The sequence below is a fragment of the Microcebus murinus genome, chromosome 15 (genome assembly GCF_040939455.1).
Source record: "Microcebus murinus isolate Inina chromosome 15, M.murinus_Inina_mat1.0, whole genome shotgun sequence".
Classification (NCBI taxonomy): domain Eukaryota; kingdom Metazoa; phylum Chordata; class Mammalia; order Primates; family Cheirogaleidae; genus Microcebus; species Microcebus murinus.
In genome coordinates this window covers 54,243,992-54,257,973 of record NC_134118.1, presented here as the reverse complement: position 1 = coordinate 54,257,973, position 13,982 = coordinate 54,243,992, and the positions used below count along the sequence as shown (strand labels likewise).

At 44.9% G+C, this 13,982-nt stretch overlaps 1 protein-coding gene across 4 annotated transcripts in view; it reads left to right on the top strand.

Annotated features, from left to right (window-relative positions):
* Window positions 1-13,982, top strand: part of JADE1 (jade family PHD finger 1) — a 60,310-nt gene that overhangs the window by 40,717 nt on the left and 5,611 nt on the right. For all 4 annotated transcript variants that reach the window (XM_012791104.3, XM_012791106.2, XM_012791105.2 and 1 more), the window contains 4 exons: window positions 1,289-1,456; window positions 2,682-2,798; window positions 6,144-6,665; window positions 12,086-12,203. In XM_012791104.3, the coding sequence (XP_012646558.1) occupies window positions 1,289-1,456; window positions 2,682-2,798; window positions 6,144-6,665; window positions 12,086-12,203 (925 nt within the window). The remainder of the gene's footprint in view (window positions 1-1,288; window positions 1,457-2,681; window positions 2,799-6,143; window positions 6,666-12,085; window positions 12,204-13,982) is intronic.

The window sequence follows — 13,982 nt, the reverse complement described above, 5'->3', positions numbered from 1 at the left end:
TTCCCCATCTTCTGTTTTTTTTGCTGTGCCACGTTGTCTTTTTTTTCTTACCATTTACTTCATTTTTCTTTTGAGAAATCCTTCATGGCTTGTCTTTAAGGCATACTTTATTTAATCTTTTAAATTAGCTTAGACCTACTTTTTCATTAAAAAAATTCTGTCTTCAAATGTGACTCTAGAATGTCTGATATAGACCTATAGACCTTTAGTATTTGAAATCTTCATAGTGTCATTTAGCTCCATTAAAAAGAAAATTTTTTTTTCTAGTAAGTCTGTGTTGACAGTGGCTTATTCGTGGCACTGACACAACGCTGCTGGGCTCCACTCTTAGTGTTACTTTATTTTGCTCAGCTCTCATCCTTGTGGTTTCCTTTTTGCGTCCTGGGTATTCAGATTGCATAGCGGCTGTGTTTTTTCTGTCTGGAGAATTAGAGCTATGTAACTGTGACTCTCGACTTCCTGGCTTCCAGTTCATTTAAGGATAAAGTTCTGAACAGTTTGGTTTTTAAAGGGCTCTCTGAATATGTCTGTGGTATCATCATGGCTTTGTTTCTTTACTCCACTTACTTAACATTTGCCTTATCTCTTTGAACTGTCTTACTTTAGTAGTAAAACCCTTGCTTTCTGCAGTTTATGCTGTCTTTTGTAATTTTGCCATCTTGTGCAAAAGGGACTTTGTTTTAAATATCAGCTAAAAAGACTACATTCTCTTTGTCTAGAATGTCTCCTTTTTCTGTGTCTGTTGTGTTCACTCGGAGAGTGTTGGGATCTAGCTAGCAGAGCTTGCTTAGCGTAGGGAATGAGGAGGGTGCTCCTTAGTTTGTTTCCTGTGTCCGCTGCCATTTTGTAGGGGTTTTGGGACACTCTCAGCCGCCTTGTGTTTTTTCTCCACACTTTGTGTCCCACCTCTATCAGTAAAGGAGAAAGAAACAGCTTCCTCCTCCTAAGCCCAGAGAGTGTTGAAACTTGGTATAGATGGGTTTCTGCAACAACATGTGAAACAGAGTTTTGTAAACCTTTCTGTCCTCTAGTTAACAGGACCACCCTCAGCTAATGAATACGTTTTGTGTCTGCGGAGCTCACACACTTCCTAAGTGCAGCTGGAGGCTACCTGGCATTTTTCCTGAGGGAACAGGGTCAGAGCTAGGTAGATGTGAGAGTATCTCCATTTTGGTGGTGATTCTGTTAAAAATTTTTCTGGGTGTTTTAAGATTATTAGATATAATGGGAAAAAAATCAATCTTTTCTCTTTCTGTCTTTTCCTTGGGGATGCGTTGTGGTATTACAGGCCTGTTATGGAATCCTCAAGGTACCAGAGGGCAGTTGGCTGTGCCGGACATGTGCCTTGGGGGTTCAGCCAAAATGTTTGCTGTGTCCCAAGAAAGGTGGAGCTATGAAGCCCACCCGCAGCGGAACCAAGTGGGTCCACGTCAGCTGTGCCCTGTGGATCCCTGAGGTAAGCGTGGTTCTCAGTAGCACCTTAGCTCACAGGGTCCTGCTTTCTACTGGGATAGGGCAGGTGGGTGGGGGAGCCATTCATAAAGAGAAGGCATTGTAGCTGATGAGTAAAAAGATACCTTTTGATTGCTACCTTTTTTTTTTTCTTCCTTAAACTGAACCTCAAGCACACTGTTACATTGCGGCATCATGACAGGATGGTAAATTTGTGGAAGTGTTCACCAGTGAGTTGGTCTGTAGTTTGGTGGGGCTTAGACTTCGCCTCCCCTGCCCAGCACGGCACACTTCCGCTGCTGACACCCGCTCCCCGGAGTGAGCGATCGGCAGCGCTGACCAGCTGCGGCCTGGGTGTGGCTGTAAATCCGTGCTTGGCAAGCTGTGCGTGCGGCAGCACCATGGTTGGAAAACCACTGCTCTAGGTCGCACTTTTGTGATTTTTTTCATTTAAATTCTTACTCTGCCTCAACCTTTTTAATTTCAGGTCTGGTCTAATTTATTTCAAGTCCCAGACCTTGACTAATTTAATTTGCATGGCTCACTATGAGAATATCATTTGTGATTCAAATTTTAGCATTTTTTTTGGTATGTGATTTTGGCACATTTTCCTCCTGAGGAAAATTATCTGTGGATGATTTTGGATTGAGGTTTCATGATTTGGGTCTTGGTAGCACCAGATCTCATGGTTTGGTATTAACAGGATATAGTTCAGGGAACCAGGCTGAATATAGAGACGCTACCTTATGTATCTTGGTAGTTTTCTACTTTGAATGTAGTCATGTTTTCTGAAGAAAATGTTTTTTTTTAGTGAGAGAGGTTAAAAACAGCATATATTTACTTACCCCATTGTTGACAACTTACTTAAATATGTTTAAGATGGAATTTTAGTCTTGACCAAACTCTTGTGGGCCAAAGGTCTAGTAGATTGCACTGTCCGGACACATAAGAGTTTATCTGAGTGTTTTTTACAAGCAGGTGTGTCTCTGTCAGATGCGGACTGGGCTCTTGGCTCTGCTGTCACTGGCTGAGAGCTGGGCTGTCAGGACGCCTGGGCTGTCCCGATGTTTTTAAAGTAGGGGTTTGCTTGTCCCAGGAGGGTGAGTGCCTTTGCCCCCCTTGTCTGGTAGGAGAGATGCAGGAACGTAATGGATCTTTGAGTTTCTAATGTCCATGTTCAGCCTCTGACAGCCTACGTGGCACCCCTTCTTGCTATTTTTGACCTGTAGGTGAGCATTGGCAGCCCTGAGAAGATGGAGCCCATCACAAAGGTGTCCCACATCCCCAGCAGTCGGTGGGCACTGGTGTGTAGCCTCTGCAACGAGAAGTTTGGGGCCTCCATACAGGTAATTGGCTTTGTAAGAATGGCTTCATCATCCTTTCCTGCGTTGCAGGGAGCAGCATGAGGGAGGGTGGGGTGAACTGTCTGAGGGTTTAGAGAGGGGACTAGAGTCCAGCAAGCACGGCGAGGTTCTGACGGATGACTCCAGCAGCGCAGACGCCTTTAGCTGGCTGGTCGTTACCCAGTGTAACTGGAACCTGAGCCTTAATAATCACAAGGTGATTCAGAAGTCAGCCTGAGCAGTGAGGCGGTTCCCGTTTGTCTCTAGTTTCTCCCTTTCTGCCCTATGCCTGGCATCACAGCTTCTTCCCACAGGCAGGCAGGCATGTCTTGGGAAGAACCAGGTCTTAGACACTCCATGGCACTTTAGAGGTGGCCACCCTCCCCCTGCCATCACACATGTAGCTGCAGACCTGTGGCTGCTTCCAGAGACTGCTGGTTGCCCAGGTGTGCACACACCTGTGTGTGATCAGCCGGGCATGCTGATGCTTTTGCAGTTGGAGAATCAGAGACTCCCTGGAGCACTGGGTAGAGGGCGTGCATGAGGTGCTGCCCTGTACTCTTTCATAACTTATCTGGTCCAAACACAACCCAGGTATCTGATTCTTTTGGGCACCGTGTGTGTGTGTGTGTGTGTATGTGTGTGTGTGGGTGTGTGACAGAGACAGGGAGGACCTATATGTGAAAATGCTGCCTGCATTATATGTCCAGATACAGATGAGTGTAGAAAGTCACAAGGTAGGTAGATTAAGGAGGGAAAGTAGATGGCGTGCATGCTATTTTTATTCATGTTATCTAAAACTATGCCTGAGAAGTTAATTTCTGGTCCTGACATTATTGACATCTAGACAGTCATGATTTGAGGGGCCTGAAATGCTGTGTGTAGTTGGTGTTGGCCCTAAAGGTCCAGCCCATCTCTTCCTCTGGGATGTACCAGCACAGGCCACAGGCTCCTCCTCGGTTTTCTTGTTGAATTCTGGAGCAGAGGCACTGTTGTGGAACGGCTTCTTGTTCAGTGCAGAAAACACAATGGCTCACATAGACACAAACTCCGCAAGCATGGCTAAACTGCCAGCCGTGGGTTTTAGAGAAATGACCTCATTTGGCACAATCAGTTTATATTTTGGCTGATAAATACTTCTTCTGGTAAGGTACCCACTGATTGGTGGTTTTAAAAACTTTTCATTTTTTACAAGGCAAGTGGTTCCACTTTTCTTCTTTATCACTTCTGGTGTTCGAGAAGCTAAAATGTAATAGACATATTCAGAGGGTGGGGCGTGAGACAGCTGGTAGGATTTGGCTGGGGACCTTGAAAATAGTGAAGATTTTTTTTGGTATGTGAATAGAATATGTTTAAAATTAAAACATGACCCGAGAGTTGGATTGGGGAAACAGAAAGGCGTGAGAGCGGGTGTGCGCACGTGTGCCGGCGGGAGGCGGCTGTGGCAGCCCACACTGCCTGACGTCCTGAGCTTAGACGGTGCGCCTGCCCCTGAGCGTGCCAGTCCTGTCCAGCACTGGCGTTTCCAAGAGGTGGGCAAATGGGATCTTTGTTCCCCTCTGAAGAGAGACAACATAATGACTTTTTTGTTGCCGTTGACCTCTTTTTCCCAGAACGTTAATTTGAAGAAGAGGCCAACGAAGCTGATGATTTTTCATATCTTTACAGAATGGATTGATTTTATTAAAAGAATTCCTCTCTGAAATGTCTGCAGCTGTGAAGGCTCTGGTTTACATTTCTGTAACATCTGTTTGCTGAGTCAACCTGAATGGGAAAACCCAGAGGAAGGCCATTTGGCGTCTTTACAAAGTCCTGTATAAATATTCTGCTGCAGCTCATTTCTCTTTAAGGTTGGAGCGCTTGGGTTAAGTGTAGTTTAAGCCAAACACAGATAGTGTCTCAGTCATCTGTTCCCACTCTTACTTCCCACTTGGCTGTGCGCTACGAGGGAGGACACTTTGTCTTTTCATGACAGTGGCCAGGTGTGTGTGAGTGTGTGTGTGTGTGTGTGTTCTGCCACCAAAGCTGATTTCACACATTTCTTGGAATTGAGGTTATTTATAGATAAAATTACAGATTTATGTCAGTTCATGTGGTTTAGGTGTTTGTAATGGGGGAATGTTGAAGGGAGCTGGATTTTCTATACTTCAGAGTAAAAGACTTTTATAGTAATGGAAGAAAGCATGGCTGGCAGCGAGTCTCCTGTTAAATACTGAAATGATTAGGGGGAAAAGCCCCAACTCTAGACTCTGCCATCCCTGCTTATGTGCTTCAGGGTCAGTCGAATGAGTTTAATTAAGCTTTTCAGTTGGCCTGAAGCCACCGGATTCTGCTCCTCTCTGTAGCCCTGGCATGCCCCAGGGATCACTTGGCCTCGCACAATACAGTGTTGCTTTTAAGGGACTGGCTTCAGTCACCACGAGGAACCTCCTTCCAGGGATTTGCTCAGCAAGATCAGACAGGGAGAAGTTAATCACTTTGCTCCTGCAAGGCCAGAAGCTTGCCGTCTGGATCAAAGGCACTAAATTGTAGCCCTTGTTTAGGCAACAGAGACGGGAGGTGTTCTGCTCAGCTTGATGATGCCTGGTGACCCACAGGAGTGGCCCCCTCAGGGTTCTGCCACCCCCTGCAGCTGCCAGGCGTGGTGCGCACCTCAGGGATCTCGGCTGGCAGCCCTCCGTGCATCCAGCAGGGCTTCCTCCCTGGTATGGGGACCTTTCCCCACCCTTCCTGTGCTAGATTCTCCTTGTCTCCAGTCCCTTGGGGTTTTTATTTAGTTTCTTCAGCCGTGACCCCTTGGGGCTGCTTTGAGGAAGGGCAAGCGCACAGTTTATTTTCCCACTTGTATTGGGACTCTTCCTGGCTGGAGTCAGAATGAGGTTTATGTTCCTTTTAAAGCCGTGACTAGGAATCGTTCTTTCTCAGGAGATTCTTATTTAAGCTTTAAAGAGCTCATCAATAGGAAAAACCATATGAATATCTCAATGTAAACTCTGCACATTGAGTACAAGTTCTTTTGAGTGCCAAGCTACCCTTCATCTACATGTGTCATTTGTATAATCGTGTCTGCTTTAAGAGGGGATTTGGATGCCTTTATTTTCCTACGAAATTAGGGTTTGGTTGATAAAATCTTTCCTTTCTTCTGAAGAGTGCCCTTAGACCCAAGCCTTACCTCATAAAACATGAGTTGGTCTGCCAGGGTTCATCCATGTAACACTTTTCTGTCACAGCACACGCTTGAAGTGTGGCTGGTCCTTGTGCATGGGTACGCAGGGCACTGAGGGGCTTCCGTTGTTGGTGGTTGGTCCATAATGGTCCTTTCTCTTGTTCTCTGCATGTTCCTGCCAGTGCTCTGTGAAGAACTGCCGCACAGCCTTCCACGTGACTTGTGCTTTTGACCAGGGCCTGGAGATGAAGACCATCCTGGCAGAGAACGATGAAGTTAAGTTCAAGTCCTACTGCCCGAAGCACAGCTCACACAGGAAACCGGAGGAGAGCCTCGGTGAGGGGGGCACACAGGAGAATGGGGCCCCTGAGTGTTCCCCCCGGAATCCGCTGGAGCCCTTTGCCAGCCTTGAGCAGAACCGGGAGGAGGCCCACCGGGTGAGTGTCCGTAAGCAGAAGCTGCAACAGCTGGAGGATGAGTTCTACACCTTCGTCAACCTGCTGGATGTCGCCAGGGCCCTGCGGCTGCCTGAGGAAGTAGTGGATTTCCTGTACCAGTACTGGAAGTTGAAGAGGAAGGTCAACTTCAACAAGCCCCTGATCACCCCAAAGAAAGACGAAGAGGACAATCTAGCCAAGCGGGAGCAGGATGTCTTGTTTAGGAGGCTGCAGCTGTTCACACACCTGCGGCAGGACCTGGAGAGGGTAATGATTGACACTGACACCTTATAGTGACTTAGAGAAGAAGATGCAAAGAGGCGAATGCTCGCCCAGAGCAAGAAATGATAGCCAGTCATTTACTCTCAGACCCTTGTACACACCGCAGCATGAGGTTGTGTTGGTCAAATATATTTACGGGCTGGTAAACTCATTGTACATATGTGCAAGACTGCCACTGAGTGGGGAGCTTCTTTGTGATTTTTTTTTTTAAAAACACTTTCCCATTAATCTTTTCTGTTCTGCAAGATCAAATGGGGTGTGTCTTTTTCCCCTCCTCCATTATAGTGCTAGAGGGAACTGAACCCCAGGAAAATTACCAAGGGGTTGACTCAGAATTATTCACAACTGATTTAGGAAACCAGAATGGATTTGATTTATGGTGGTGGCCGGGGGCGCAGAGATAGGAAAATCTCTTGGTCAGTCTGGGGAAACACTAGGTGCTGGTGATGGGCTCACTGAGGAGAGCTAAGCATTGCCTCCCACTGGCCCACCTTTGATTTTGGCTAATTCACGGGGGCATTCCCAGCACTGTCACGGAGCAGAGCAGGCTGTGGGTGCTGTGTGTGCGTGAACTCCACACACGCACGTAGGTTACAGAAGACACTCCTGGCAGTGAGGTGCTAAGTCATCACTGAGGCTGTGTATATAATACGTGTGTGTGTGTGTATGTGTCCATTTGTCCATCATGTCTCTGTGGTGTGTCTGCGGGGGTGGGGGGATTCCTGGTGCACAGGGGCATCCGATCTGTGTGAGGAGCCCTGGTCCTGCTCTGCACACTGCAGATGCTCTGTTCACCACACTACTGGATCGCTGAACATGGGGGCTGCTGGAGCCTCAGCTGCTGGCACCTCAGCTGTTTGCTGCTTCGTGCCTCCCCTGGTGCCTCCCCCGCTCTCTGTTACCTTTGGGGTCCCAGTGTGGACCTCCCTTCCTGCTACTGGAATAATTAGGAGTGGGCCATCTTCCCCCAGGGGCCATCTTCCCCCACCTGTTGGTGGTTTCTAATTGGGGATGCTGCTAGAGCACCTTCTGTGTCGACTCCCCTGTCTGTTGCCCCCTGATTAAATTCATCAGTGTGAAAGATAAGGGACTGAGGCTTTCTGGCCTGAAGCAGTGTGCACTGAAAGGCCCCCAAGTGGCCTGAAACAGTTAACACGTCTCCCTCAAGCACCTTGCTTATTAGTGGGGAGTGACTCACCTGCTTTGGAAAGCGTCTGACTCATAGGTGATGTGAAATGGGAGTGGAGGCAAAGAATAGGGATAGACGGGAAGTACTGAACCAGATCCACAGAGACCTGCACAGCCCTGCTAGAGATGGTGTAGAAGTGAAAGTATTTTTAAGTGCTCTATAGAGACCCTTTGAATACAGTGACTGAGCAGTGACTGAGCGCCAGACCAGGTTGGGATTCCTGGGAAGGCGGCTGGAGCTGGGAGCAGGTTGGTGAGGCTTTTGTGCTCCCACACGCCCCCTGGTGGTGAGTGTAAAGAAGACCTCACCTCAACCACATGTCTGTGTGGCATTTTTGTTAAGGGATGAGAAGGGATTCAGAAGGATAAACTGGAATCCTGGTGAGAATCCATTATCCCAGCCCGACAACCGCTGTAATTGGGGTGCATGAGCTGTGGAGTCAGATAGTCCTTGGGAGGGGAGGACGAGAAGTCTAATGTTTGGACTGTGTTTGTCTCACAATCACCACAAAATAAAAGTGTAGAAAATGCTTGTGGTGTACTAACTCTTTTCTGTACTTGAGTTACTCAGATTAACATGCACTTGCAATTAAATTCCAAACATTTTTTTTTTTTTGGAGTCATCACTGTCGCTGTTGAAGTAGAACAATGCCGATGATGTATGAGAAACAGGGAATAAATCAGGATTTGTGTGTGTGTGTTGCATTACTTACATTTACTTTTTAAAAAGTCTAAGAGATGTTAGGGAATTTAGTCTCAGTTTAAAACAGGTTTATTATAATGAAAAATGTGTTTTCCCCAAATTTGTCATGATGCCTTCAATGGTGGAGGCTTTAAAACATTGAAATCTTTGCCATACCCCAGAGAGTTGCACAGTTCTTTGTAATTATAAACAATAAGTGTATCAGGCCAAGGGCTCATCGGGGCAGGGATAATAATAAGAACATCAAAAATTATTGCTATTTTGTTTTCTCAAGTCAGTGTTCTGTTTAACTCACACAATATCAGTTCATAGTAGATACTCAAAAATTATTTAATTCATGTGACTATAAGGGAGGCATATGGTCATTGCTAAACTGACAAGTGAGTGGCCTTCATTAAAAATGCAGACAACTCAGGATGATTATGGTAATTGCTCTTTCCTGCAATTATACACCTTGGGGCATTGCACACCTGGGTACCAGTTCTGCATCTGAAAGTTAAGTGACAGGAAAGGATTTCAAGAGGGTTTGGGAGCCCACAACTGTGAGAAGACATGGTTGCTGATGTGGGAGGACACATCAAGTTCCCAAGGCTCACTCTGGTGTGATTCCTTTCCCCTAAATACTGTCTTTTAAAGGATGCAGTAAACATGAGTTCAGCAAATGGGTACTTGTCCACATAAAGACATGCCACCTTTCACTCTGGCTAGTGGTTTGGAAAGTAGCCAAGCCCTGGGGGACAGTCCTCATCACTTGGTGGAATGGTCATCTTTGAAAATCTGATAGAGACTACAGTTTTTCCCTGAACAAAAGGCATGTTTAGCTTTAGTGTTGCAAACAGTGTTTAGGATTGAAGAAAACCTGTTAAAAACCATTCTTGGGGCAGTAGTAGTTCTCAGGGTGTGGTCCCTGACCAGCTTCAACATCATCTGGAAACTTGGTAGAAATGCAGATTCTTGGGCCCTTCCACCAGAAGGTGGGGCCAGCACTCTGTTTCTGTTTGGGAGCCACTGCTGTAGAGAAAGTGATCCTAGTGTGTGAGGTGCTGTGAGAATGCACTAGGAGCTGTTTTGGGGTGCTTCCTCGCTGGCAGTTGGAAGAAGATGAAGCAGAGAAGTTTGGTTGACCAGTGTACAGGATGGGACAACAGGATGTGTTTTGAGGACAGTAGAATGTCAGTTCAACTCTACACACAGGTTGCTGATTAATGTCCTGTACAGACTTTGTGCATACAGAGGTCAGGTTTAGGGTGTCACTGCTCTAAAGTGTGGTTAGTCAGGGGCTGGTAAGTTCCAGTTGAAAATCATGGCCTTTGCTTTTGGGATTTATATTTAGGTACTTCTCACCAGAGATCATGGAGATTAGAAGTGGGATTTTGCCACTTGGCAGCCATGGTGAAGCCTTTCCCCGGGGAAGTGGTCAGAGCTACCCAAATTAGGCTTGAATAAAGTTCAGGCTCCCTGGCTTAACTATTTTCCATTTTCATGGATAACTTCAAATAAGAGAAATCTATTAATAAGTATCTGCTATACATCTGATTTGAATATGAGAACAACCTGTCTACTCTTAGGATGTCAGAGAATTTGTTTCCATTTCCTATTTCCAGAAGTCAGATTCCTTGTCTTAATGTAAAAACTCTTGTGTTTTCCAGAAGGTTTAAATCTGTGACAAGGATGTAGGTCTGGCCCCTTATTTTTGAGTTTCCACTGTTAATTGCCCCTGGGTGGGGCGGTATGTGTCAAAGAGAGTGGTCTGTGAGCCATCTCTGTTTCCACGTGGGTCAGGATTTCTCTAAAGGACACCCACTTCCTGGCTTGGGGGTAGGTGTACAACCGTCAGAGAAGGGACTGCCTCACCCAGGCTGAGTGACAATAACATATTTATGCTGAGACAGGGAGAGTGCTTTTCTTCTCAATTCTTTAATTTTAAAATATATTTCTTTTAAAACAAGAAGTATTAATAATATAGGGGATTGATGTAGAAAAAAAGGGAGACCCTCAGTTGGTTAGGATCATTTTCCTGCTTCAGGCCCGGAGATTATGCCATGATGCAATTCAAAAGCCAGTCAGCCCTTGTTCTGTTTCTCTCAATAAAGCCTCCTGTCCTCTTGCAAATGAGAGCCTTGCACACAGCTGAAGTTGTTAGGCTTCAGAAAGGACTGCAGACCTTAGGGGAAGTGCCTGTACTTAAGCCAGAATACAAAATTTTGTGTCCTGACACGGCTTATTGACTCTAGTTGCTGTCCTCATTGTCCCAGAAAAGTCTGGTTGCTGTCCTCATTGTCCCAGAAAAGACCTTTGAACTCTTTCCATTACAAGTAAGGTGAGATAGCACTTGGTTGAGTTTATGAAAAAAAAATAATAAAGTAAGGTGGCTGGGAAGGGATTGCTCTTAGGAAGACATGAGTTTAAGGAGAGCGTAGGCAGGGCCTTGACTGTAGGAGCTGAGAGGAAGACGTGGTCACTTCCCGCTCCTGCCACTGAGATTATTTAGGTGGTCTTGTCCACATCTTCCTGAAAGGTTTAATTGTATATCTGTGTTTTCAAGCCTGTGTAATCTAGTCAGGTTTACCAATAAAAGATTTGAGAACCAAAGGATTAAGGGGGTATAGTGACTAATTCTTTAAATTTTGTTTCTGTATTGAGAGGCGACAGGCAGGTTTAAAAGTGGGGAACACATCCAAGTGTAGATTACTCAGTATGGGTTACTGCACATGTACTTGTGATCCGAAGCAGATAGCAAGTGGAGCTCTCAGCACTTGGGTCTTTTCAGTTGCAAATGCATCAGGAAGAGGGCAATATCAGTTTTTCAAGTAGTGATGCAGAGAGCTGGCTGGGAGATGTTGACCTAGCAAATCATTGGTGAAGCCGGAAAGGCAGTGTCCTAGGTATTAGACACTTCATAGGAACACGTAAGCTGCCTGCTCGCTCAGGCAGTTCAAAATTCAGTATCCAGTTGACATAGAAGTTTACTTGGGTTCTCGGTGACCATTTGGTCTTCTAGTGGGCCCTCTGCAGGGCTCCTCTCTGATGGCCCTTGACCCAGTGTTTACCCAGTTCAACCTTCCGAAGATGCTTGATAAGGTGCAGCACAGTGGCTTCTGAACTGCTCTAAAGCCACTGGCAATAGAATTATTGGGAAGAAAATACTGATGGGTGGTAAGCAAAGTCCTCTGACAGAAGGGAGCAAGTCTTGGCTTGGGCACCAGTGGCCTTCTCTTTGCTGGGATGGCTAGGTGGAGGAGGCAGGACTTTTGCACAAGTTCTGTAGATGTTCCTCTTGAGATCTAACCCATTTTTTCTGTGTTGCTGTTGACTACACTGGGGAGTATTTGTGGAATACTTGCTATCTGCCCAAAAGATTAGAGATTGGATAATTGTTTAAAGTACATTTTGTTTTCACATGTCTTTCAAGGCCCTAGTAGGACCAATTTCTGTCAGGTAAAGAAAATAAAGAAGCACCAAAGAACTGTCATAATGTATTGCTTACTTAGAATCTTTATTCTCTACATTCTAGGTTCGGAACCTCACTTACATGGTGACCCGCAGGGAAAAGATTAAACGATCTGTGTGCAAAGTCCAGGAACAGATATTCAATCTTTACACTAAGCTCTTGGAGCAAGAAAGAGTTTCAGGTATGCCTTAAGCCCTGGTAGGTCAAAATACAGGGCAGGGGTTTGTAAGCCTTAACACTGTTAAGGGAAAAAAAATTAATTTCTTTCATTTTCTTTATCCCATGGAAGAATTTAAGAAGCACAGACTTTCATATTTAAAGAAAATCTTTAGTGATTTGAAACATGATTTAGGGGAACGCTATGGATTTGGCCTCAAAGTCATGAGTTGAATCCTGTATCCTCTACTTACTGGGCAAATACAAGCAAGTCTTAATTCTGAGTCCCCCAGTGTCTTCTCACGTAAAATGGGGATGATGTTTCAAGGTATCTTTTGGAATTGTGAGACTCAAGTGAAACAGTGACTTATATATTACAGAGCACTTGGTAAATATATCATGGGGATACCTACACAGATTATTTAGCCTTTGGATCTACCTGTAACATCTGGTAAATACATCTTAAGACTGTGTACTTAAGACCCTTGTCCATTTTTAGATAATGTTCACAGTGGGCTTTTTTTTTTGGTGCAGATGGGATTTTTAATATTTATGAGATTGAGCACCAAGTGTTTTATTAAGTGCCTTCTATTTTGCATTACTGTGGGCTAGGCATAGAGGCAATTCTGAAATACATCCTTCCTCCACACTGGAGAACAAACACATCAGTTACTTGGAGATCGAGGGCAAAGTTGGGCAAGTTGTTTAACCTTTCTGGGATTCATTTGATCTGTAAAAAGAGGTTAGGTCTAGAATCATGACCTCCAAAGTCCCTTTTAGCACCAACATCCTGTGATCGTAAGCCCCAGAGAGTACGTAGTATAGGGATTTCAGAGAGGAAGATCTGCTGAGCGTGGATCAGGCAGAATCACGGAACTCATGGAACCGGGTGGGTCTTGGACAGGACTTCACTGCAGTGAGTATCTCTCTCACCTTCCACTGCCCTTTGAAGTGACAGCAGCAACATTCTTGGGGTTTGCGTTGTAGAGTGATAGTCAGTTCACTCTCACTTTTCTGTGATTGTGGCTTTTTGTCACTGTATCTAGATTATTATGAAACATAGAAACAACAAAGAAATTGTTAGATAACCTGTTTTGTGGAATCCAAATTCTGGTTTGTCTATAACCAGCCAGACATATGTGACTACAGGAACTTGGTCAGATGAACAAATACAAAAAGGCTGAGGGAGATTTTAATGATGTGTTACATAGTTTGAATGGCATTAACTTACTAACATTATTCTAGATATTTTCTTACCAACATGAAATATAAGATTAAACATTTTCCAGATGTATCAAGTATATGTCATTGGCTGGAGCTTAGAGTTTAGTTGTAATACTTTTAAAATAAAATTTTCTAGTTAGGGTATCATATGTAAAAGTAGTTTGATTCAGATTCTTTGTTTTAAAGTGAACTTCCATCTCTTGATTATTCCTACATTAATACAAATAATCGGGGTATATTTTATCACACATCTTTGTGCCCTTGTATAAATAATCCCCATGGAAGGCTGCCTGGTGCAGATCACCCAGCCTCTGGCCAGCAGATGCCGAGCTGATGTTGCCTGGGATCGTTAATGCAAATTGTACCTGTGGAGTTGTGCCATTGGAGGGCTTTCTATGACTCGTGTTAAGTCCTTTTATAATGAGTGATTACCTATAAAAATAAGCTGCAAAGAGCATTTTCATCTGATTTCACTGCCATCATTTATCATGCATATTATAGGCAGCTTTTTGCATTTCTCGGCTGCGGTTTTTGCTTGGGTGAATGAATGAGATTCTTAACAAGGTTGGGAGGTGTTTTG